Below are 26,166 nucleotides of genomic sequence, written 5' to 3'. Positions count from 1 at the left end.
CCTTTACCATGCCAAAGAAAATTTTAGCTCTTTGATGATACCTCTCTTGCTCTTTTTCTGGGATAAGACTCCACATTTTCCCCCCTCAACAATTAAGTTTGCTGTTGTTAAGCAGTGCAATCTGTCATCATTGGTGTTCTGTATAGTAAATCTGATGGAATTCATTTGTATCTACAGACCGTGTGTTTTGTACCTCCATGTACATATGTCAGTTGCATCGAGTCTCTAATGTCACATTCCTTTTGCATGCATATCTGGTAGGGGAGGATGATTTCTACTGATTTGTTACCGTAGCTGATGGCTTCACCCATTACTCAGCAATGCTCGGGAATGTTTGTTGTTTTGATATTCCAGGTGACACCACTTTTAAGTTTGCTTTCTAAAATGTTTTGCTACAACTTTACTTGGAAAATATTAGAGAAGAGATGCAGATGGTGCACCCTATGTAAAGAGTAAAATGGTACTGAGCAACATTTCATTCCAAATCCTGCAGAATTTAGAGATTCTTGCTCTAAATGTTTGCCTGCCCTGAGTGGGGACAAGAGGTGGCTTTAGAAGCCCCACAATAGGCCTACAAGACTCCTGCTACAGTGCTTCTAATTGCTTACCTTTTGGAGAGTGAGCAAAGTAAATATTTTTAACACACTCAGCCAGTTGCTCAATGACTAAAACAGATGTTTTTGAGATAACAAATAGTAGATTTGATTTTCTTTCATAAAACAAAACAACAACAACAAAATTTCTTGTTCTTTATGTTAGCCACATATCATTTCATTCAAGGTTTTATTCCTAACATTACAGGGAGAACTAATGTTTGAAGGACAGACTGGATTGGCTAATAAATCCATTTTAGAAGGAAACAAAATAATTGAAACCTATTTTCAATTTTGTTTCAGAACAAGACTATTTCCAGGGAAAGCAATTGGCTAAATGCAGACATACCCACTTTCAGATGCAAACTATTACCTTGGAGTAAAATATATTTCCTAGCTTAAGTTTTTTAGTTTACAAGGGGGCATACAGGGCCTGTTGACTCTTGGGTACTGGGTGGGCTTCAGAGTTTTGATAGTGAGTCTGTAAATGAAGGCTGAGTTGTGATTTTTTATTTTTTCTTGGTTTTCTGTATCATTTAGTCTAATCCTGATGTTTGCTAACAGAGATTGTGTTTGCATTTGAAGTGGTGGAGGCCATTCCTTTCAAGGTGCTACAGGAATCTAGATTAGCTCAAGGGGTACAGGAAGAAAATGGGATATAATTATTATCCTTTTGGGTCTTAGGACCTTAGTCGAATTTTATTGAAAAGTCCTTGTGGAAGAATTCCTCAGTAATGGTTTGCCAACAAGCAGGGTGAGTGCCAACACCAGCTGCAAACATGTCTCATCCTTCCCAACGTTAATCTCCCAGTAACTTCACACAAACTCAAACAAGCCAATGAGCTTTGCATATTTACCCTTCCCCTCTTACAAGTTTGGTCCTGCCCTACCTTTTTTTTTTTTTTTTTTTTGAAAGAGGAGTTTTTATCTTAGTAAGGGAATTAAAAGTCAAAATACAAAGTCACAGTGAAAAAGAGTAAGATTTATGTCTTTACATGTAACTGTATTTTATTTTTTCCAACTTAAACATGTAAATTAAATAACTTCTTAATAGGTCTACTGATAATTGCATTGCTAGAGTCAAAATCATATACACACATATGAAATATAGCAGACAGAAAGAAGTAGAAAGAAATTATTTCTGTTTTAAAAGAAAAATATTCATTAGAGATTAGGTACCAGTTGACTTACACTATAACTCAGTTTCAGTTCAATAATTTGTAGCTAAATGAACCCAGAAGATAGCTGACTGTAATATATTTTCAGCCTTGTCCAAAAATTTGAACAAATCACATTTGGAACTTTCTAGTATAATAATTTCTCCATCTAGAAACTTTTTCTTAAAAAAACATAAATGCTGAAGACAATTTTCTTTTATGAAAATATTGAAAGAGAAGCCCTTTTGTTGTAGCTATTAATAAAAGAGATAACAAATGTAGAGAACCACAAGAAAAATGAGACACACCCAGGATTACTTGATAAGACAGAGGAAATTAAGGGGAGCTCCAGTAGAGCACAGGTTGATAGAGTACTGCTTTGCTGGGAGCCAAGTCCAGGACAGACTGTTTTTGTATAGCCCAAGAGCTCCAAATTTGTTTGCTATTTACCCTTTTTATAAAGTATTAAAAACAGAGAAGAAGATGCAACAGAGATGTATGTGGCCCACAAAGTCTAAAATATTTACTCTCTGGTCCTTTATAGAAAGCAGAGTTCTGCAGGAGGAGAAGCTGAATGTCATTTGTATTAAATGGCTAGATATGAAGTGAGTTCTGATGATGGTGCATCATCAAGTCATCAAAAGTGCTACTGATCTATTATACCAGGTTTGTTTAAGGCTTAAAATGATTACAGAGGAGGAAAGAATATAATCTATATTATTTCTTAACTGCTTATATTTCCCTCATTTTACAAAACTGATATATCAATGGACATACTCAACAATAGAGATACAACTAATATGGTTGCACTCCATAATCTCAGGATAGAGATAACAATTTTATAAACCTATTAAAGTGTGAGAACACTATTAGTACAATAAAAGTCAGCATCAAATAAACTTTCTCTTAAATAATTTTCAATATTAAATTTTTAAGTAACTCGGCAGATGCATATTTTCCTTATTTTTGGTGATTTGACTTATAAAGTCCAAGCCATGACTCTAGAATATTTACATCATTAAGTAAAATTTCCAAGTAAAAATTTTCATCTTAAACAATGCGGAAATGGTTTTGTTACATTATTGTAGGATTTTACAAAATATAATTCACATTTAGAAAAAAAGTGGGTTTTTTTAGCTCCAAATAATTAAAGGTTGCCTAAACTAATGTGTGTAAGTAGATTTAACTGTAAATATGTAAGGGAAGTCCTAATTATTGTACATTTTCATAATTCAATGTGAATTTCATACAGAACAAAATTTCACCATTAAGAAAATAAACATTTTGTTCCTATCGCTGAGTCAATATTTGTAATTTCTACTTAAGACATTTCTAGATGTTGTTTTTATCCTCCAAGCTTTGAGACTGGTATCATTTGATCACAGTATCTCTTCTTGACTTCTTTGCATGACCCTACTTTTGCAGCAAGTAATGTATCCTTAGAAATAAAAGTCTTTTAAGGGAAACGAATGCATATTTCAGGTCCAACCTAGATCCAATTAGATACTGTCTTTTTAAAAGGCAAGTTACCATGGAGTAATTTAAATAGTGAAAAATCAGATTCCTTGTACACCTAAACCCCTGCCCAGTTAAAAAACTCATAACAGGAGATGCCCCTGACTACCAATTTATTTTTTTGTTTTTAATTAGCAGTAGGTAAATACATATTGACACAGATTGTAAGCAACTTCTGTCACTATTTATTAAAAATGTTAAATTGTACACTTTTCATACTTCCTTCCTAAGAGGATCGTGTTCTGTGAATTTAAAGTGAGACCAGATGAATGACTTACTGGCTAACACTGACCAGTCTTTTTCTTTAAAAAGAAAGATCTGGCCTCCTGCGCCCTGACATTGCCCCTTCTGTGTAGTCTGTCTTTATTGCTCCATATGGAAATGCTGAGTGACAGGGAATCCTGAAAAAAATATGATCAATGGCTTTATGTGGGGTCATTTCCTTAGATTCTAACATGGTCTTTTTTTTTTTTGTGAGGACTCTGCAGGTCTAACAACCATGTAATTCAGCGTTTCTCAACTCTGGCACCAGTGACACTTGGAGTCAGATAACCTTCTGTCATGGAGGCCGTCCTGTGCACGTAGGATGTTTAGCAGCATCCCTGGCCTCTGCCCATTAGAGGCCTGTAAGCACATCCTCCCACCCCACCCAGTGTGACAATCAAAATTGTCTGTAGACCTTGCCCAGTGTCTTCCGGGTGGCAAAGTCACCCTTGTTGAGAACCACTGATGTAAATTCTGGAAGAAAAATTCTTTCTGGCGTTATTTACATCAGACTTTGCTTAACTCATTTTTTTTAATGGGTACCCAGACTTCATGCAGGCATTCAGAGACAGAAAAACATACAATAGTCTGTTTGACCTGTCCTAGTGGTGATTATACATGGTTTCCTTTGCATTTATATGTTCTAATGGCCTAGAAAAGTAAGACTCCAGTCCTCTCCCATGGAATTGTTAAGGATACTCTGTGCCAAGCCAGATTTCACATGCATTTCCATTCCATCCATCCCAGCATTCACAGTTCCCACAGCTGCATATTCCATTCCCTGCAAGAAAATACACAAAGGAGTCATCATTATGATCAAAGCGCACCAAGTTAAAATATGTTATTATCAACCCTAGCCGTTCATAATCAAAAGCCATTCCATTCATCTTCTGCAGATTTTATGGTGCAGCCACCTCAGTATTATCTCATTAAACAGCTATGGGAAATCTGATCTTTCAAACCATTCCTGGCAGCTACTTGGTGCCACCAACTAAGTTGTATCCATTCAGTAGTGACCGCCCTGTCTCATTCCAGCTGGGCTTTGTCTGCATCTCTATTTCCCCTGTAACATGTTGAGCACATGTACTTTAGAACCACTTCCCAGGACTCAGTAATTGGGAGAATAGCACCTTCTACACAGCCACCGGTGCTGTTGGACTTTCTCACAAACGGGGGCCGGGACGAGGTGCAGAGCAACCCGCACAGGTCACAGCGCACCTGTGCAAATGAGGCCGTCGTGCTTGTCACAGTCCCTGTCATCACAGTCACAGAGTTCTCCCGAAATATACCACTCTTCGGCAGAGCAAATGCACTTTCCACAGTGGCAAGAACCTGCAATCACAAAGGGCATTACTTGCTGTCACCGCATAACTAAAGGTTTCTGTCTAGAGTAGTACACCGTCAACGAGCACAGACAACAGGCTTCTAAAAAACCCATCTTTCAAAGGTAAAAGTTTATCGAAGAGCCTGTTGCTCAGAGGGGAGCTTTACTTACCACAATTCATAAAGGTCATCCAGGAAAGGCTTCATTATGGATCTAGACAGTTGCAATTAGCCTTAGCAAATGTTCCGTGGCCCAGTCTCATTGAAATGTCAGTAAGAGCAGAGTGTGCTGATTCTTATAGATGGCCTTCCAAAAAGGTGTTCAAAAACAGATGCTTTTTTTCTCTTTTTTTCCCCCTGAATTGAATCATGTTTTAAAAGCATCTGCTCTTTAAAGGAACTGAACGGTAAGTTCTATTAAATAAAGATGCATTTTATAACCAAAATTACTACTACATTATTGTGCTTCTAGTTTTGGAATTTTGTCTACATGATTTCTTAAAGGGGGGGGGGCACATGTGCATATTGGATGGCTCGTTAAAGTGCTTGAAATGCACACATGACCACTCGTAGGTATTTGACTTACGGGACCTCACTCTCGGGACCCCCCTGCCATGGTCAAGGAGAGCTCTAATCTCCCCCCAGAAGTTTATCTTCTATGAGGCTCTGGGTGTAACCAACTTCCTCAATACTTCACCCATTTCTCCTCCTTTTACTTCCTACCTAATAAAAAACTTCCTCTTCTGCTATTAAAAATATTTTGGTATACTGAAAACCAATTTTATGAGTGGTATATTTAAAAGAAAAGAAAACACATGAATTAAATGGTCTCACAAAAAGAATAAACCCTCCATGTCCCGACATGACAGGCTAAAAAACCCTCACATGGCAAAATTACTTCTATAGCGGCAGTAAAGACAACTTTAAAACTAAAAAAGAAACACATAAAAAGGACTTCCCCTTCTTCTATTTCCTTGGCTTGGTTGTTCCTTCCCAACGTGATTTCCTTTTACTACATGAGGGGTATCACTAAATTTTTCAGGTCAAATATCACCTTAAGAGAATGTGAGGTAGAAAAAGTATTGTGATAATTTAACAAAATTCTAGACTGGCTAATGCAAGATGGATTGGGAGGGGGGTAGGGGTCGATCATTACTTAGTGCCTATGTGAAACACAATGATGAAAAATAAGTTAGCAAGCCAGGAGATAAAAGTAGCTAGAGAAAGGAATATTATATTTGTCATAGATATCATGAAAGGATTCAAATAAATGGGTCTCATCCCTTAGTCACTTTGTGATATTTCATGTGGAAACTGGCATGTGCTTTTAGCTACAAGAATCCCCAACGGCCAAATTAAATGTGTGAAATGCCTTGTCACCCTTCTCAAGGTAAGGGAGTAGTCAGAATTAGTGATAGGCTGACAACTGTGTTTTCACTGATTAAGTTCTTGCTTAACTACAGCATGATTTCATTTAGTCTTGATGCTTTTCCTGAGGGTCTAGAATGATCTACACGCTCTTGAGCACAATCTAGACAACTTTCGCTTCTGATGAGTGGCTGGAAGGCTGCATAGGACCTGTGAGCTGAGCCTCCTGGTCAGTCTGTGAGGGATGGTGGCTCCTTCTTGGCCACTTGCAGGTACAGTTCTTCCTTAGTTTAGAAATCTATTTATCTTGGCTTTATAGATTTTCTTTCCTTTTTCTTAAGCACAGAAATGTTCAACATACTACTCATTAGCAAATGGTTAACGATATATCTACAACAGAGAAAACTTGGGGCATTTCATTGACCCTTTATTGCAATTTCCTCAGAAGGCACCATATTCAGCGCCGTATTTCCATGAATAGAGGAAGATTAATTATTTGAGGAATTTGAGTGTTTTTAGTTGTTTCTAAAATAGTGCCTCCCTCACACTGCAAAATTATTTCTACAAAGAAGCAGATGCAAATGTCTTTATATGTCCATGATATTTGTGTATCACACCTAGCATATCTTTTTTTATTTTGTCGCAATTCGTGAAAAGATCTTACACTTCATTTTTAAACGTATCCACCTGGCTCTGAAACTATTCTAATCACTGCTCTAGCTTCTGAAATGCTTAGCTTCAGGCCATATCAAAGTATTTTCCTAAAACTGATAAGCTCAGCTGAAGTTAATATGGTATACATTGACAGACCATTTGACAAGTCAATTCCAGTTCTCAAAAGTCTACTAGTTACTGAAAGACCTAGAATGAAAAATGCGGATTGATTTTTGTATGTGCTGTGAAAACTAGCTTTTCTTGGTCAGCATCTTCCCCCAGCTGTGTTGTTCCTTCCTGTTTGCCAATTCCCAGTGTATCTTAGAGGTCGGAAATTCTTCTGTGGCTTGTGAAACTAGGAATAGCCATGCGTGTAATAATAACACAGTGGGATAGTTATTAGGACCTTTATAGCCTTTGTTGTAGAGTGGTCTGGCTGTTTTCATTGATAACAAGAGGTCAAACTGCCTGTCTCTGTAAAGGGAAAAACTGAGGGAAAGGATTCTATCCCACAGACATAGGGTTCACGACAGCCAAAAGGTGACCAACTGTTTAGCTCAGCTGGCCAGGAGCCACTCATACCCATGAGACCAGTCCAGCCATTGGGAGCAGCTGGCTGATCTTGGCAGGAGTTCTCAGGTAGTAAGCTCAGGACCAGGACCACAACATCACTAACCCACTTACTTGCTTTCTCAGTATAAGGACCCCCAAGAAAGCTCTGATCTCCCTTCTTTGCTTCTTATTGGCTTCCATTCCTGGGGAGCCAGCCACATTTTCTCATTTGTCTTCAAAGCATCCTTAGGACTTAAGAAAGGGAAAGAAATGAAATTCTTCTGCCTTCTTGAAAGAGGAGAAAATGGAAGTACCAACGGGATAAGGGAGCTGCCCAGGGCCACATGGATCAGAAATAAGTTATCCCAAGATTTCATTCAGATTCAGTCTGTTCTTTGTCTACCTACCTACCTATCCATCATGCCTCTCACAGGAAAAACTTTCATATAGTTTCAAAAAATGAATTGTTATGTTCTCACAGCTCTGACAGGATAGCCACATCGGGTGAAGGAACTAGAATGCTGGGCTATAGCCAGGTTTTGAAGCGCAACTAGTACCCTTTCCCTTTCCTAGGGATGGAAGACAATTAGCCCGGGTGAAAGGGGATGACGGGTGGGCATGCCCACTGTGACTTCCATGGCTGATGCGAGACTCTGCATGTATCCTTGAGAGAGTTTAGGGAGGCATCCAGTGATACACAACTACAGTCATTGTCACACTACAGCATCTTTAAGAGGATTACAGGTGACAACCTGGATCTAAGTTGAAGTTATGAAGGTAAAATCCGGATAAACAAATGAACCTATGAACAAAGCCTATGAACCATGTCACGTATTCCGCAAAGGTGGCTAAACTCAGGGGAGACCTGGCTCTAAGCTCATCCCTCTGGTTATTCACAGAAACAATTTGATTTTAAGGGCGAGGCACCTTTGTTAGCTGCCCCATTAATAAAGTTGGACTTTCTTTTTCGTTCATCAAGCCTGACAAAATGCTGCAACCTGACATCCCAGCAGGCAGTTTTCACTATTGTACTAACTACTCCATCTGTTATGAAGGTCACAACAATGTATCTTGTTTTAAATTTTTCTATGGAGTGATTTATTGTCTTGGCTATCAATTTGTAAAGAAATAAAACGCTATTTCTTCATCGTCTCCTGAGGTGACAACTTTATTCACAGCTCACGGGAAGTACATGTTCCAGACTTGTCTTTCTGGTGGAAACATTTAGCTGGCAGTTTGGGCCACTACCCAGCATCCATGTGACCTCAGGCTTATTGCTCACGCCTGTCTCATATTTGGAGAAAGAGAAAGGCTCCAACTTCTTCTGTGATCATCAGGGGGCAGGGTTTTCTTTTGCAAATTTGAGAAAAAGTTTATGGAACTCTGCCAAGCCCATGAGATCAAGAAATACCTGGTCCTAGTCAAGTCCCCTGGCACAGACTTCTCTAACATGCCACCACCATGTTAGAAGACCATTAGTCTACTTTCTGGACTACTTTTCCTGTGGTTTTTGGGTGGGGGTGGAGTGGTACCCTCCATGGGGACAGGAAGAACTGTGGCACCCCTGCTCTCTTCTGGGCCTACAGTTTCATGATCTTGGTTTTAGCTCCTTTCTTCCTCTATAATCCAGCACTGATTAGAACAGAAGGAAAGAAGCCACAGCCAGCTGCTGCCAACAGTAGGAATGCCCACCGTCGCCACTAACACCAGCCTTAAAAAGTACAGCCTCCAAGCAGCTTTTACATTCTAAGTTTAATGACTCTAAAACTCTCTACTCACAGAAGGATAAACAGCTTAGACAAATATACTTTCAACTCTACATTGATCTTTGGATATATTTCCATCACCCAAAGCAAACAATTCGAAAAGGCATTAACTAGAGAGAGATTCCTTGTTCTGTTTTGTTTTGAGGAAATGTCTTTGGGGCAATATTTAGTCAACTTATTTTTTTTTTTTTGCATTTTCTACATTTATGATGCTGAAAAATAAGACTCTCCTCAGAAAGTAATGGCTTTAAAAGGAATGTTCATTTCTTCCAAAGAAACGGCTCCTTTTTGTATGAAATTCCGTGTAGGAAATGACAGACTGGTATTTGCTACATGGGTGAGCACGGCTTTGTGTTTTCTTCCTATACCTACAACTGAACATGACTTAACCAAGGCCTGCTTGTGGAAAAGGTTAACGATTCAATAGTGGGTCTAATAAATACACACACACACACACACACGTGCACACACAGTCCCAAAGTAGCTGCTTTTTAAAGTAAACAAATTGAAATGAGCACACTAATGTTTTAATGTGACTGGGCATCATCATTCTGTAGAGTTTCTGTGAAAAGTTACTATCCTTATTCCAATGATAATTCCATTATGGAAAACCAACTAAAAAAAAATCTAACCTTTAGGGCTCTGTGTTTGGAGCTACACTCAGAAAGAAGAGATCTAATTCAGACAGGTTCATCATTCTCACTGCTTTGTTATTTGCAGGATACTGCCTTCGAATCAGATAACATTTCTTTTCTCCTCTTCTGCTTCCCCCTGGAAGGTAAATCCATCTCTACCTCCTTTCCTGTTTTCCTTGTTAATCTCCTCCTCCACAATTCCTTCACCCTTTTTGGCTCTCCCAACAGAGCTTGAACCTAAAGCAAGAGTTTCCAGGAGTTGAGAGCCCCTGATGGCCAGACTGGCGCTAGATTCATCTGGAAGTTGGAATGAGAATAAATTTAATAAGAGAACAAACAGGGAACAAAGTGGTTGCTTTAAACTCATTCGACTGCCACCTGACGGCTGTCATTGTATTAGCTTGAAGGCATGTCCTCCTTGGCACAGCACAGTAAACACAGAGTCTCAAACACGGTATTCCTGGAAACCAAGGACAAAAATTGTTGTCTGTGGATAGTGAGCATGTTTCAATTTTCCACCTTCTTCCTGGCATTACATGGGGTCCCAGCATTCCATCTGATTTTATCTTTGCATTTATGCCTAAAAGCCTCTTTGAGCCTAATGGGGGTTGCCTTTGGGGATAGGTAAAGGAAGAGCCACTGTGTAGGGGCACATCCTATTTCTAAAACCTCCCTCATCACTATGCAGCCATTCACTTTGCTTCACTGTGTCTTCTTCAGAAAGATATTTATGTGCTAATCCGGACACAGGGTAGGTGTCTGAGGGAAAACAGTATAGCTTCACCTGTAGCTGTGCCTAATCTGAAAAGGGGAGGGGGCTGTCTGCTGGGCAAGGAAGCTGCTGTGCTGAAGAAGAGAGTCTGGGCACTCCGTGCCATCTAGTTTCACAAAAGGTAGCTCCGGAACATTACTGAGAATCTGGTGAGCTTCCAGAGCCTTCCTGGTGTTTTCCTAGGCACCAGCCAGGAGGAACATGACAGCCTCCTAGATGAGCCCATATGCACTATGAGAACAGGATTTTAAAGTCTCTTCAAGAATTAATACAAGAATATCAACATCAAGGTATCTGACATTTAATCTATCATATCCTTTCTCAGAGGAAATCTGTTCTGCTTTTCTGGGGGAGTTAAGGGGACAGTGGGTAGGACTGCTTTTCTTCTAGAATTTGCTCCTGTGGCAAATGTTTGATTGAGATGGTAGTTCCTATTCAATCAACTTGAAAATTATAAACATGTTGCAGGCCTAAATTTTTTTAGGTTACACATTTGGTTGGGGAAATGGTGATTTTTAGGCCAAAGAAAATGATGCCAGAACGAACTTTGGGACCCATATACTCCTTTCTTTTTTTATGAAACAAAACATCTAGTTTCTCTTTATGTCCTTCTCCTACCTTCTACCCTCCCCTCCTCCCCACATCCATCTACATACATGATCTGGCCTCTGAAATGCCCCAAACTATGCTTATTGACAGTCCAGATACTTGTGATCACTTTTCTGCAGTTCTGGGGTGTGCTATTTCACATGTAAACTCAACAATTACTCCTTTGTCTTTTTTGGGATCCATTCATTGCCCATTATATCTTGTTGTCTTTTCTTCTTTATATGATTATTCATTACATGTCACTCAGCAATGACGATGCATGCAAGTTGCTGAGGACCTTTCTTCAGCCAATCCTTCCCTAGCATCTCATTTTCTTAGATCCCAAACTTCATGTGGTTAACACTCAAGTCTGAAATCTAGTACAAGCAGAGGACAGCACAGTTTTCATTCCTGCAAAGTGCAGTCTGTAAAAGGTTGTACATGCTGCTGTACAAAGAATGTGTCAGAACAGGGACCCAGGCCAAGCTCCGGCAGAGATACTCACCCTTCCCGGAGCACAATATGCCATCTGCTGATTCACACAAACTCTTGCTTTGTTCTTCCGTCATGTTACACTTCCGTGGGTGCTGGCAGAGCTTCCCGAACCAACCTGTCTCACACACGCAGTGACCACAGGAACATGTGCCATGGCCTGCGAAGCAATCACAGGGTTGGGGGGTGGACAGGGGCAGTGAGAAGGGAAGATGGATAAATATCCAGCTGAATCACGGCTCTTAAGAAATATGTAAACCATAAGCCTTCATTTCCTATCAAGCAAACATGCTTTCCCTTCTACAATTTGGCATATAATTACTTAAGAGGATTTCACAATCGAGTTCCAGATTAATATACTACATTCAAATGTAGCATAGGAGATGGTCTTAGAAATAAAGAAATCTTGCAACAATTTAAAATACAATTTTAGGGGCAGCCCTGGTAGCTTAGCAGTCTAGCGCCACCTTCAGCCCAGGGTGTGATCCTGGAGACCCGGGATCGAATCCCACAGTGGGCTCCCGGCATGGAGCCTGCTTCTCCCTCTTCCTGTGTCTCTGCCTCTCTCTCTCTGTGTCTCTCATGAATAAATAAATAAAATCTTTAAAAACAAAATAAAATACAATTTTATCATCCTTGCTTGATACAAAGTACTTCCATATTTGCATTTTTATCAGCATGAAGTCTTAGGGCGCTTCCTCATTGTACACACCATGACATCCAGACCAGCCTGCAAGGCTAGTCACGTTACCATGGCTTGCTGAATTTATTGATTGCTCTCCTATTGTTTACTAATAAAAAAACCAAAAGGCTAACTTCCATAGGAATGATATATTACTTTATCTGTGTACTCCTCCCCTTAATAATAAGAACGGATATAAGTTTAAGTAGATTTATTGTATAGATGTTAAAAACAGCATAAGGCTTAGACTCATATCTGGGACTTCTTTTCCTCCTTTTGTTTTTGCCATTGGAACCTGGTTCTGGGGATGTTTATCTTCTGGTGTATATATGACATTGTATTTATGACAGTTACGCACCAGCATAGAAGTCCATCTAATTGCTTGCCACCAATATCCCATTACACTGTCTCATCTTTCACTTTAATTTCTTATTTTTCAACCAATGCTTTATTCTTTCACCTGTACGTTCATTACCTTACAGCCAGATCTCTCCAAACAGAACAATCAAAAATTGTTTGGTAAAATTTTACTGATTATGATTAGAGAATTTTGCTAGGCACCAGGGGCTACAAAAATCAAGCAGGACAGACATGATAGGTAGTTTTAACTGCCACATAGTTTAAAGGTATACAGTTGGCATTCATGGGCACTTTCTTCTTGAAAAGTCTCTCCTAAGAGGTTTTCAGGACATGGGACCTTCCTCCTTCCAACACTCCTCTTTTGTCTATTTTTCTACTTTTTTTTTTTTTTGACCCGATGAAGGCAGGTGTTCCCTCATTGTCTATTCTTAATCTTCTTTTATCTCTCTATAATCTCTCTTTTGAAAAATTCATAAATCACAGGCTTTCAGAGAATGGCAATGATCACAGGACTAAATCTCCAGCCTCTAAATTTCTCCTGAAGTCCATTTCCTTGATTGCATACTTTGTATTCTACTAGCATCCAAACTGACACTTCTACACCTGTGTATACAGTTTTCCTTCCCACAGCTTCTCTTCTGTATTGCCCATTTCTTTTAATGGCACAACTATCCTTCCACTCATCCAGATCAAAATATTTTGAATCACGTGTGAACCTCTCCTACTCCTCTTTGCTAAAGAGTTGCCAGAACCTGTTGAAACTACTTCCAGAATGTCCACCAGTGTCGCCATCATAAACCTTTGAGAGACCTTCTGTCTGGTCTTTTTCCAACATTTGTGCTCACCACTTCCCATAGCATGACTCCACTTACATACAGCCTTGAGCGCTAGCCCCGTGTGGCTCCCTAATGCTTATGGGATGAAGTTCACCTACATAGCCTTGCTTACATTTTAGGTTCCTGAAATACACCCCTGTCCTACTTTTACAACCTCACTCCCTCTCTTCTCTTCTACCCTTTCACATACTTCTTGACTTAAACTGATCTATTCATTGCTCTGTGTACATTTCCCAGGCTTTTCTGACTTTGTGCCTTTGCTAAGATAGAAATCCATTGTCCCTACCCTACACAGCCTGGTCCTGATAATTTTCAAGGCTCAGGGAACGTGACTAACACCTCTGTGAATATTTCTAATATCTCCAAGTGAAATTCATCTTCTCCTCCTTTGAATTTCTATACTACCTTATTTTTCACTTCTATTGTGGAACTTTATCTTGTACTTTGTGGTATCTAGTTACATATCAAATATACCCATTACTTGACTGTGAATTCCTTGAGAGTAGGAATCACTTCTGATTCATCACTGTAGTCTTCCAGAGTGCCAAGCACACTGCCTTAGACATATTGGATCCTCAAAAAAACACTCATAGATTGAAATCGTTTTTTTTTTTTTAAATAAAATTCTACTCATTTTTTTTTCTCCGCAAATCCTTACAAAGAACCAAAAACTGAATCCAGGGCATGTTTACAGGTCATCTGGTTAATGCATTGTCACTAAAGGACAATGGACAGTTCTTGGATGGCTCTGTTTTATTTTTGTATTTTGGTAGGCTTAAGTTAGAGTCAGTGTCCCCTAAGAGCTACAAACAAAAAAATTGTTATTAAATTGATTGCTATATCAATTTAATTGATATAGTTATATCAATTATATCTTGATTTCTCCAACAAAACAAAAATTCACTGAGCGTGAGGTTTACTTAAGATGTTAAAACAATTGTCCATCTTTGGAGGCAGATAATCTGGGACACAAAATAGTAAGAAAGAGCTTCTATGCACCAGTGACATAAAGCTCAGGACTTTCCAAGTGTTCATGTTTCTACTGACCCTGGCTAATAAGAATTACCATCAATTTGATATAATTGGAATCATTTAATCTCTATTGCAGAAAAAACCATTCTCCCTTTGGCTTAGGATATCATTGAGAATAACTAAGTGGCTCCTCACAGCAAGTAATGTAATATAAAATTTATATTCAAGGAAATAGGAAATTGTTTTTCATTTATTAGCTCATTCATCACATCCTTTCACAAAATTAAATTGGCATCTAGCCTAGACAATGGTCAAAATGCACTGGTATTTAAATGTTTTGCTTTGCCATTTACATGGCTTTTCTTTACTTAAAAATTTTAAATAGATTTTAATACAATCTTTTTTTAATAAACTTTAATAATATGGGCATCCATTCAAGAGACTATATATTGTGCACCAGGCATCATACTAGCTCTACTCTCAGCCTCTTATAGTCCACAAGGGTAGAAAACAAGGACCAACAAGCACAAAAATGCACTTGAGCTTTGGAAGAACTCAAGAGGGTACTGGTATATTCAACAGTGAGAATACTGCTAACCGGAGTAATCAGAGAAGAGTTCCGTGACGCCCAAGGGATAAGGAGAAGCCAGACAGCCAATGTTCTAGGAAAGCTAATGAAAAGTTCTTGGAATAAGAAAGAGCTTGGCATGATACAGGCAATGAAGAAAAGGTCAATGTGTTCAAAGAAAATTGAGTAAGAGAAAAATGGAATAAATAACAAAGCCAGATAAATATTCAGGAATGAGAACATAGGAAGTTGTTTATTCGTGGTAAGGAGTCTCAATTTTATTCTAAGAGGAATGAAAAATCATAAAAGGGTGTTATGCAAGAGAGTGATACGGTATAATCTACAATTTGCAAATTCAGTTTGGCAGCTGGGTGGGAGAGATTAAGGTGTGTTGGGAGGCCCTGAGCATGGGGAAAACGAGAGAACTGCAGGAGTCCCAGTGGAAGGTGACAGAGATGGTGGCACAAATGATGGAGAGTAGACGGAGATCTGCTTTGGTGGTAGTGCCTATAGGACCCGGTGTTGGAATGGACACGGCGAGTGAGAAATAGTTTTCTAGTTAGAGAAATATTATAAATAATGATGTTATTTGTTAGATATGGAAGCTCCAGGAGGGAGCAATTGAGAGCAGAAAGTCAGCTCTGTTTTGAATCTTGTGTGTCTGAGGTACTCTTAAGACAACCAATTAGATGGGTCACATACGTAGAGGACACAAATCTGGTGCTCACAGGTTAGGGATAGGTTATACATGCTGGAATTTCCAAAAACAGATAACATTTGAAGCATTTGGAAGAGAATGAGCCCACTGAGGGAGAAATTAGTCTTAGGGAGCTCTAATATTTAGGGCTAGGGTAGAGGAGGAGAAGCCAGATAAGTAGGAACATCTAGTAAAGAAGGAAGAAAATGAGACAATTTTCTAAAATGACAAGGGAGGCCTATTCCATAAAGGCAGCCTACTGAGTGGAATGTTCCTGAAAATTGGAGAAAAAAAAAAAAAGACCATAAGAGTAGTGTCAGCTTTTGCCAGACCAACTCTACTATGCTGTCACTTAAGGCCTGTGAATGAAACACCCGGGGTGGCACAACTATTGGAGTATCAAGCACATATATCATTCAGTAAAAACATGTCTGCTCAGAGACAGAATCCATAGTGATAAGTTATTTTCATATCATAAGTGTGCAACAGATCATTCTAGAATGAACTTTAGAAAGATCCAGCCTAATGAACCATCTGAAGTACGCTAAATTGGCCTTTGCTTGACTTCCCAAGTCTTCACACTGGTGAGTAATTTTCCATCCAATTTTCTCTTCCAGAGCCACTCACTTCTTCAGATACTTACTCCTTGCATCTGGTGTCCCCATCCTTGCTCTTTCTTCCTATTCTCTTCCCTTCTCCCACACCAAAATATTCACCAAGGATGCTCTGGATCTATGTTGCCCAATATAGTAGTCACTGGGCACACATGACTATTTGAATTCATTAAAATTAAATAAAATGTAAAATGCAGTTTCTTAGCTACACTAGACCCATTTCAAGTGCCTGATAGCCACGTGTGGCCAGTGGCTCCTGTGTTGAATGATGCAGATCCAGAACACTCCAATTATCTTTGATAAATTCTACTGGACAGTGCTGCTCTAGACAAACACCTTTGCCAGTGAAATTCATGGACTCTCAGACACATCTCCTTAAAATACTGAAATGATGTTTCTTAAATAGGAAACTGACCCATGAGTAAATCTAATTGTATCAGATACTACATATCACCTGCCCAATATTCTTTTCCCCTTGTTAATATTAGGAGGGCACTCATTTTTTTCAGGGAGGTGATTATATACACATCTGAAAATGTTGGATTACCCAGGCTCCTTTTGACCTAGACATAGCAGCTCTAATAAATGAGATATAAGAGAAAATCTTGGGTGAGGTTTCCAGGAAAGCTACTGTCTTCCCCCCAAAATGAGACAGTTCAGCCATGATGTGCCCTTTGCTCTTTTCCCTTTTCTCTCTTCTTTTGTCTTCTCTAGAAGATAGACACACTGACTATAAAAATCACCCTGGACACACTGATGGCTCTCAGGTAGTCACCTCACCATCCACCCCTGGAGTGACAACCTGCAGATTCTGTAAATTACCTCCAGTCCTGACTGGTACACTTATGAACTCAGAAAAAGAGGTCTGTGACTTAAGATGTAATCTGGAGACAATCCCCCTGCTATCCAAGCTAAGAAAGGCTGGGCTTGAGTCAGTGGTTGGGGGCCTTTGTCAATATGAACAATCCAGCAGCACCTGGATTGTTCTCCTTCAATTTGCAGCTATGAACTAAAGAACTCCCTGAAGAAATGTGAACTGATTGTGTAATTAAGAGGTGGCTCTACATTATCCCTTCTTGTTTCTTCAATTGGACTCGTGGGCAGCAGCTAATCCAGGAACACAGAGGAAAGAAGAAAAGCAATAAGCAGTCCATTTCTTATTTCTATCCTGGGTAAATGGAATAAAGGAGGGATGTCTCTGATTAAGTTTATATTAAACTAAAACAATTAAATACACATGAGCCAACATGTGGATATATTTTCTTTATGAAATCTTAAAATCATATACCACTAAAAATTGAGTAGTTCTTAGGGATTTTCACTCTGGACAGAACATGTTTTTCCAGTAGTGACTTATTCGATTAAAAAAATTCATGCACTTACAGATCACGTACAATTTTTATTGTTAATATAGATGTTTTGAGAAGGTCCACATGTGGTCTACAATCATTGAACATGACTCACCAATAATTTAATTAAAGTTAGAATGGTCTTACTTCATACCGTTTTCCTGTTTGCCAGTCATTTTCATGACTCTCATTTTCAGGTTGTAATTTTAGTGTAATCAAAACTGAACTGCTTAGAATTATGTAATTATTTACATTCACCTTCAGGTACAATTGCTAATTTACCCCCAGCGTACCAGAACTGGTTTAATCATCTTCAACATTACGGTGAGGAGGGGATAAACAGTGTTAGTTATTATTTCTCATGTGCCTACTGATAAGTAAGTTTATGGATGTTTGGTCTTACTTATTCTTTGTCTGCTAAAACACTCTGGCAGTTCCTGGTTTGCTCTCTGGCCACACGCTGGCTGCATAGGGTTCCAGGTCATCTCTCCAGGTGAAAGACCACACAAACCATGGCTAAGTGTCTCGGTGGTGAACTGAGGAAATGATCTAATTAGTGACTCTCAGTTTGTTCACCTCTGAAGCCAGATTGGAAGGATGATGTTAATGTGTCCCACACACTCATAGTAGTTAAGATTTGTTAACCCCTGGCTGCCAGGTGAGGAGGAGACTAAATGCTTTGTAGGAAGAGCTGCCACTGCTCTGAGGCACAGAATTGTGGATTCATATGATGTTAACTTCCTTCCAAAAACTCCGCAGCTAATGCTTTAAGATATCCAAGACAGATGCATTGTGTTGTCCTGTTCTGAAGATGGACACTTCAATCTTTTGCTTCTCATTACATGCACAGGGCATGCATGGATACCCACTTGGCTGGCAGTACCATACACGTTTCATTCCTTATGCCTCCTTCTCACCGCAAAGAAAATTGGTGGGCATTATGATCCTTACTGCACAGATGGGTGTACCAGGGCAGAGAGACCAAATAACCTGTGCAAGTGACTGCAACTAGTAGGAAATGGAGCCAGAATCCAAATCCTGGTTCACATTCATTTTGCTGTGTGGCACTGCTCACTTAGCTTACAAGGAAAATATAACTTCTATTCACTTAAATCGTCTCTGAAAGAATGCAGCAGAGTGCACACACACACATAAAATGTGGACTTTCCCTAGACAAAATAGCAAAATACCCACAGAAGATTCATAAACCAAGATTTTTTTTAAAAAGTTCAGTCCCTCAAAATATGTAGGAAGAAATATAATAAAAAATCACCAGATATTATTTTCAAATGATGGATTTATGAGGGATTTTCATTTTGTCCTTTTTATGTTTCAGTTGTTTTAAATGTTAAAAATTTAAAAAGCAATGTAAAATATAATGTCCAAATATCTATAGGTGAGCAAAATAAAATAAGTGCAATAGTGTTTATCATAAATGATAAATGAGTAGTTTGAAAAAAATCCTTCCCAAGGATGTATTCAAAGGCAGCTGAGAAAGATCTCTGATGGAAGAAAATGAACAAATACATTCCTTCAACATATCAAATATTTTTTCATCTCCGTGCCTTTGCTTAGCTCTTCCAGATGCAAAGTGTTCATCACACCTAAGCTCCACACATCTATATATTAGCTGTTCAAAGTCCAGGTCAAATGTTCATTCCCACTTGAAGAATTCTCTGATTCCAAACTGGGATCTTTGCTTCTCTCTCTCTCTCTCTCTCTCTCTCTCTCTTTCTCTGTTCCTCCATCCCCATATTTGTGGCTCTCTTAATTTCAAATTTATTCAGAGAAAAAAAAAAACTTCTCAAGATCAATCCTTAACCTAAGTTTGAGAATACAATGAGAGAGAGAGAGAGAGAGACTTTATTGTATCCACAATAAGTGTACAGATCTGAAGAAAAGAGATAAGAACACTCAGAGTAAATGGCACGATGTTATGATGAAGGTATTGCAGTATGGAGGAAGTACAGAATAATTTCAGAAAGGCTCCCTAAAAGAGATAATTTGGAAGACTAATAGAATAGAAAAATAATGAATTATTCAAGGAGAAGTGAAGATAAGGAATACAGTGACAGGTAAAAATGACAAAGTCATAACACATCCAAATTTCTCCACTCCATGGCCCTCTATGAAGAAATGATTTTTTAAAAAGATGGAGACAATTGATGCCAGCCACAAAGCAGGGTCTCCTACATCCAATTACTCAAATCGGAAACTTGGGACTCATCCTTTAACCCACTCCACCCTTCACTTACCTCTTAATCATGGATTTCTGTAAATGCTGCTCTTACTCCTTGGGCAGTGGAGACCCTGCTAATAAGCCTTTGGGCTGACACTTGGAACTAATCTTCCTGGAAGAAAAGGAGGCTGGAACCACATTCTGGCAACAGGATGGTACCAGGCTTTCCTTTCCATGTGAATCCTTGCAGCAATTCATGAGGATAACAGCTCAATATAGTGGTATGGGGAAGATCTCTTGCAATAACACAGCCCAGATGGCGGGAGATCCATACTGCACAGATGTTGAGGCTTCCCTGGCTTACAGGAAGCCTTATGCCCCAGAGGAGCCAAAATCTCTCCTAATGATTCCTTAAAAATATCCAAGAAACCCCACCAGGGCATGGCATTCCCATCACACATTCATAATTCAGTCATAATCCCTCCCAATTTAGTTGAAGTGTAATGATCACAGATCACTATTACCGTGAGCAATGCTGTCTGGTAACGCTGGTGTATACCATCTTCATCTGTTCCCAGGGAACTGGAGCTGGGAGTTTAACAGAGGTTCAGAGTCTCCGACAGCAAGGTAAGGGTTTTGTTAGCCTGTTGTCCATGTTGTTGGTAATACTATTACTAGCACATCCAAGTTTTTCCAACTGTACTGTCTTCTATCTTACTGAACCACCTTTACCTCTCACCAGGACTCCTTTCCAGACATCCATATTCACCCACCAGCTTTACCAACAAACTCCTCCCAGCAATGCCTACTTCACCCTGCAATCAGACGTAATTTGTCACCACAGGGATCATATTATTGCCTCATGTAAACCCCTTCTATGGGTTCCTATCATTCTTTGAGGAAAACCTCAAATCATTAACGTGGGTTTGAAAACATGTCACATCCTTCTCTCATTTGCTCTTCAATCTCCAACCAGCCAGAGTTTCTAGTTCTCAAATGTTCCTGGAACATGTCACTCTCATCTTCCCACAGATGCCTCGCACACACTGTTCTCTGTGACGGCTGTGTCAAATCCACCACTGCACCTGGGTGAGTTCTATGCATCCTATTGTCACCAAGTATGGTCATGTTCAGCTGATTAATACATGCAAAGCACATATTATGCATCATGTAATGTTACCCAGATATGGAGGCATTAGAGTCTAGGTTAAATTCTCCAATTATGTATGTTCCCATTGAACTAGTGGGTCTCCTTTCAGCACACCCAGCTCATTGGCATTCCTTTGTCAATGTCTGCTCTTCAAGTGTAATTATAAGCTCCAGCAGATTCACCACTGAATCTCCATTGCTGGCAAAGATTGGAGGTCCAATAAATATTTGCTGAATTAATGAAGAAATAAATGATAACTTCAGTTTCAACCAAGCAGAAGTTGGAAAAATTTCCATATGAAAATAGTTAATTAGAATTTGAAAAGAAGAGGCTGATAAGGAGAATGGAGCTAAGAAATCATCTTGAGAGACTGATCTTGACAATGACTGTGGGAGCGGCTGAGATGGAAGGAGGGCCACAAACACGAGAGAGACATCCAAAAGCCATTTCAAGAGAAATACTAAGATTTACTTGTAGGCTCTGGGAGAGGAACAAGGAAAAGAAACGAAGTGGTTGTAAGAGAAGTGGGAGAAGAAAACAGGTGGACAGGTGTTTCTGAGGCCCAGAGGGGAGACCATTTCATGGGGGGTTGAGAATAATTACAACTCCTATGTTTTAATGTGGTCATCCAGGATGACAACTGAAAATCTCCCAGGATTTGGGAAACTAGGATTTATCAATAACCTCAGAGAGAATCAGTTATGTGGAACGGCTGGAGGTAGAGCTAATTTCCATGGGCTTAGCACTGAACCAAGAGGAATACTATAATAAGCATAGAGGCTGGAGAGAATGGCATCAAGAAGAAAAATATTTAAGGGTACGTGTGTGCCTGAAAGGCAGAGTAGAGCTTTACATGCAATAAGTATGCAATGAGTATTTGGTGATTTAATTATGTGCTATATACATGACAAGGTATTACTAAGAAGAGGGATTTTCTAATGATCATGGATATTTTTAGATACACTGAGAAATACAGAAATTTGGCAATGCACACTGTGCCTGGAGGAACCCCACTGGCCAGTGTCTTCTTAATTGTGCTCTTCCATGCTTGGGGGAATCTACAAGAAGCTCCCCCACAGAAGGTGCAATGCTGATTAAGAGCCACTCAAAGTACTTTTGATATGTGCGGCTGCCACTGTGATTTGGTAGCTCACTGTCAAGTGTGAGGAGAAAGAACTGCCTTATGCAAAAAGTAAACAGGAGAAAACACTCATTCCATCTAGAACTGAACACCAGAGAGTCAAAGTTCTGAATAATAAGCTTTTGTTACAAAAGGAACTAGCAAACATGGAACCCTGTTATATATCCCACAGGATTTACAATAGTCCACAGAATAAAATTCTGCCTGAGTTTGTCGTGTCTGTCATTCTCTTTATATGTATATAATACCAGTAACAATAATATCTAAAGTGTGTATGTCTTCTGTATGTGACACTTTTATGCTGGGTATTTTATATGCATTAACTCATCTAATCTTATAGTAACCCTATAAGACAGGTATATTATGATCATCATTTTATAGATGAGAAATGGAGGTTATGTAAACTGTCTCAAATAATGTCAGAAAGTGGCAAAGCCGCAGTTAGGGGAAAAAAGAAAACCCTCCCAACTGTAGTCTTAACTACTGTGCTATATGTATTTCTAAATATTAAAGTACATTTACATAAAGGTTCATGAGAAGCACAGGTACTTGTGATCTCTTCATCAATTGGTTTAGTATGCTGTATACTTTAGTACGAACGTTACTATAAATCCAAACATGTTTTTTTTTTTTTTTTAAAGATTTTATTTATTTATTCATGATAGTTACACAGAGAGAGACAGAGAGGCAGAGACACAGGCAGAGGGAGAAGCAGGCTCCATGCACCGGGAGCCCGACGTGGGACTCGATCCCAGGCCCCCAGGATCGCGCCCCGGGCCAAAGGCAGGCGCCAAACCGCTGCGCCACCCAGGGATCCCTAAATCCAAACATGTTAATTGATGGCATGTCTCTTGTATTTTCTTTCCAGAGAACAGCTGAGACATAGATGAAATTCAAGACTATAATAAGCAAGGCTCGAGTAATTCCTTCCTTACAGCAGAGATCAGAAAATAAAGACATTACAATTACAGTCCTCTATTAGCTGTCCTAAAGAAATAACACTTTGAGACCAAGTGCGAAGCTACGGTGGGAGGTAATGTTCCCAGTGGGAACATGAATTACAGCTGATTCTCATTATTTGCAAATTCTGTATTTGAGAATTTGCTTACTCACTAAAATGTATTTGTATCCCTGAAATCAATACTCATTAAAGTTTTCCAGGTCATTGGGGCACACAGGCAGGATGGTTCCCACTCCCAGCTAAGGTCACAGAAGATCACACTCTGCCTCTTGTTTCAGCTCTTACACTGTAAACAAGTGTCCTTTCTGCAGTACACATAGTGCCATGGCTTTTCACATTTTTTGCTTTTTGTTGATGATTTTGATTTTTAAGATGGCCCCTAAGTATAGTGTTGAAGCACTGTCTTGTGCACCCAAGTGCAAAAAGGCTGTAACACGCCTTACAGGGAAATCATCTGCTACACAATCTCCATTCAGGTATGAGTTATGGAGCTGTCGGCCATGAGTTCAATATTAACAGACCAACCATATATTACACAAGGTGTCTTTAAACAGAAACATATATAATACAAGGGTATGTATTGATCTTAGATGAAAATCCTCTGACTAGAGGTAGGAATGTGGCCCCATATTTCTCTTAGGAAAAACGATTCAGTATTCGCTAATTCAGTGTTCACAGCAGCTTTATAGGCTGTAGTTACCATGAATAAGAACAGACAGTGTCTTGTTGAGGAATAGTGAACACAGTGTGTGTATGTGGACTCTTAGTTATATGTAGCTTTTCTAACCATATGTTATTTAGGATAAACATGAGTAGGCCATTGATGGGGACATCTCCCACTCCAAGCAATAGGATTGACCATCAGGGGTAAAGATTCACAAGTAAATGGCAAGAAAAGCAAAAAACACACTGACTAAAATGTGTAAAGATGCATGCATAGGCCCTAGAGAAGAACAGATGGCAGGATTTAATGCTCTGCACGGTCACCTGGGCTGATCAGCTCAAGGAGCTTTGATGAAACAAGAAGGAAAGAGAAACAAATTGTTACCTATAGACAATCTTTTAAAATACTAGTATCATCTTAACCCTAAATCTCTCAAGGTCATTATTCAACTATTAGAGTGAAATTATGAATAACATAAAACATTTTTTAGGAAAATTTTCAGGATTTTTTCCCTTCACATACTTGGAAAATATTCAGAACTCTTTGGCCAATAAAATGTTTTCAGTAAAATTTGAAATAAGAAATTGAATGCATAGGTGATTTTTTTGGAGCTAGTTGCTAAAATTTAAGAAAAAGCACTGAGAGAATACATCCAGTTTTAGTGATCAAAGATGCTTTGTATATTTGGCTGCTATTTGTCCACTGCTGGCAGGGCTGTGCCCTTCCTTGAGCACACAGAAGCAGCAGCAAAGTTCTCCCCAAACTTGAAAAATGCCTTTGTCCTCTGATAATTAAGTTCCATGGTACCGTTTCCATTCCATAAGATCAACCACCTAAGAACTAATTTCTCACTGTGTGAGAAGAATCTTCCAAATTGTAACCAAGGCTACAGCAGGAGGATAAGGTATGTCAGCATGTCTATAGCTATCATGTAATCTACTGTGTTACATCCTGTACAAAGAAAATTTGAACTGGATGGTTGGCAAAATCTAGACAATATTAAAGAATAAGGGATCCCTGGGTGGCGCAGCGGTTTGGTGCCTGCCTTTGGCCCAGGGCGCGATCCTGGAGACCCGGGATCGATTCCCACGTCGGGCTCCTGGTGCATGGAGCCTGCTTCTCTCTGCCTGTGTCTCTGCCTCTCTTTCTCTCTCTGTGACTATCATAAATAAATAAAAATTAAAAAAAAAATAAAAATAAAGAATAAGACTGTGCTGGTATGTCTGCTCCATATCCAGAAAAGATACTCAGACCACCTGGTATGAGAATTATATTCCTTTGGCAGATATATATTGTGCCAACCTACCATCCTCACTGTGTCAAGGACAGTGAGGGCCCCTTTATGCCCCCTGGAGTTCTTGGACCCAACTCTTCTCCAGCCAGAGAAGCCTGCTCTGAGATCATAGGTGTTCCTTTGAGGCCTGCTGCATGTGACAGGGGAGCTAATGCCTCCTAAAAGCAGTCCTCAACCAAGGACTGGTGGATAAATAAGAATTGTATGCTTTACTTGGGCTCCCAGAGTTTCATCTCCTGTCCTCAGATGAAGCTCTAGTTGACCACAGCAGTGATAGGATTGATAGCACAATCTTAACTGACTACCTTCACTTTCCCACTCTCCCACCAAAATCTCCTTCACCTTCCCAATAAATTACTTGCATTCAAATCCTTTTCTCAGAATCTTACTTCCCACAGTTTCTCTACAAATGGTTCTAGTCTCTGGTACAATTATATTTCTCATTGTATGTCAAATAACTGGTTTCCTGGTTTATACATTGGTCTTTTACCAGGGCACCAGTAACTGGGTAAATGGACAAAACACAGAGGGTAAACAAGCAGAGTCAAGAATTAGTTTAAAAAAATTATTACTTTGTGGGATATTCTCTCACTTACCTAGTAAGTGTTTAATCTCATCTAGCACAGAGCTGTATAGATTTGTTGTGATCTTTGAGTTCCTCCCCAAAGTCAGAGAAAGAGAGAGAGAAAGAGATTGACTGGGGGTAGGGTGTATATAATTTAATAATTATGTAGATGTAACAGGTTTCTACAATATCAACCATTTCAACAAAATTACTAAGGTAGACAGGTAAGGAGACCCACGTGAGGTAGACGCTCCATGTCATGATGATGTGCATAAGAGCAAGGGCACAAATGTGGTTCTTTCTAGGTATCAGGCGGGCTTTAGATATCATTGTAAGAATTAAGTGAGTTGGTAAACATAAAGTCTCTTACTGGAAAAAAAAAAAGTCTATAATCTACTTATATATTTCTGGTAACCAATACCAGTAAAGAAAAAAATCCAAACCAAAACCAATAT

The 26,166-nt window shown here is 39.3% G+C and overlaps 1 protein-coding gene across 1 annotated transcript in view; it reads right to left on the bottom strand.

Moving 5' to 3' along the window:
* Nucleotides 1–1,554: 1,554 nt before the first annotated feature.
* Nucleotides 1,555–26,166, bottom strand: part of ITGBL1 (integrin subunit beta like 1) — a 212,928-nt gene continuing 188,316 nt past the window's right edge. The window contains exons 9-11 of the mRNA XM_038569987.1: nucleotides 11,693–11,839; nucleotides 4,748–4,861; nucleotides 1,555–4,310 (exon numbers count right to left, since the gene is read on the bottom strand). Of these exons, the coding sequence (XP_038425915.1) occupies nucleotides 4,219–4,310; nucleotides 4,748–4,861; nucleotides 11,693–11,839 (353 nt within the window). The 3' untranslated portion in view covers nucleotides 1,555–4,218. The remainder of the gene's footprint in view (nucleotides 4,311–4,747; nucleotides 4,862–11,692; nucleotides 11,840–26,166) is intronic.

The sequence above is a fragment of the Canis lupus genome, chromosome 22 (genome assembly GCF_011100685.1).
Source record: "Canis lupus familiaris isolate Mischka breed German Shepherd chromosome 22, alternate assembly UU_Cfam_GSD_1.0, whole genome shotgun sequence".
NCBI classification, from domain to species: domain Eukaryota; kingdom Metazoa; phylum Chordata; class Mammalia; order Carnivora; family Canidae; genus Canis; species Canis lupus.
This window is presented reverse-complemented; position numbering and strand designations above follow the sequence as displayed.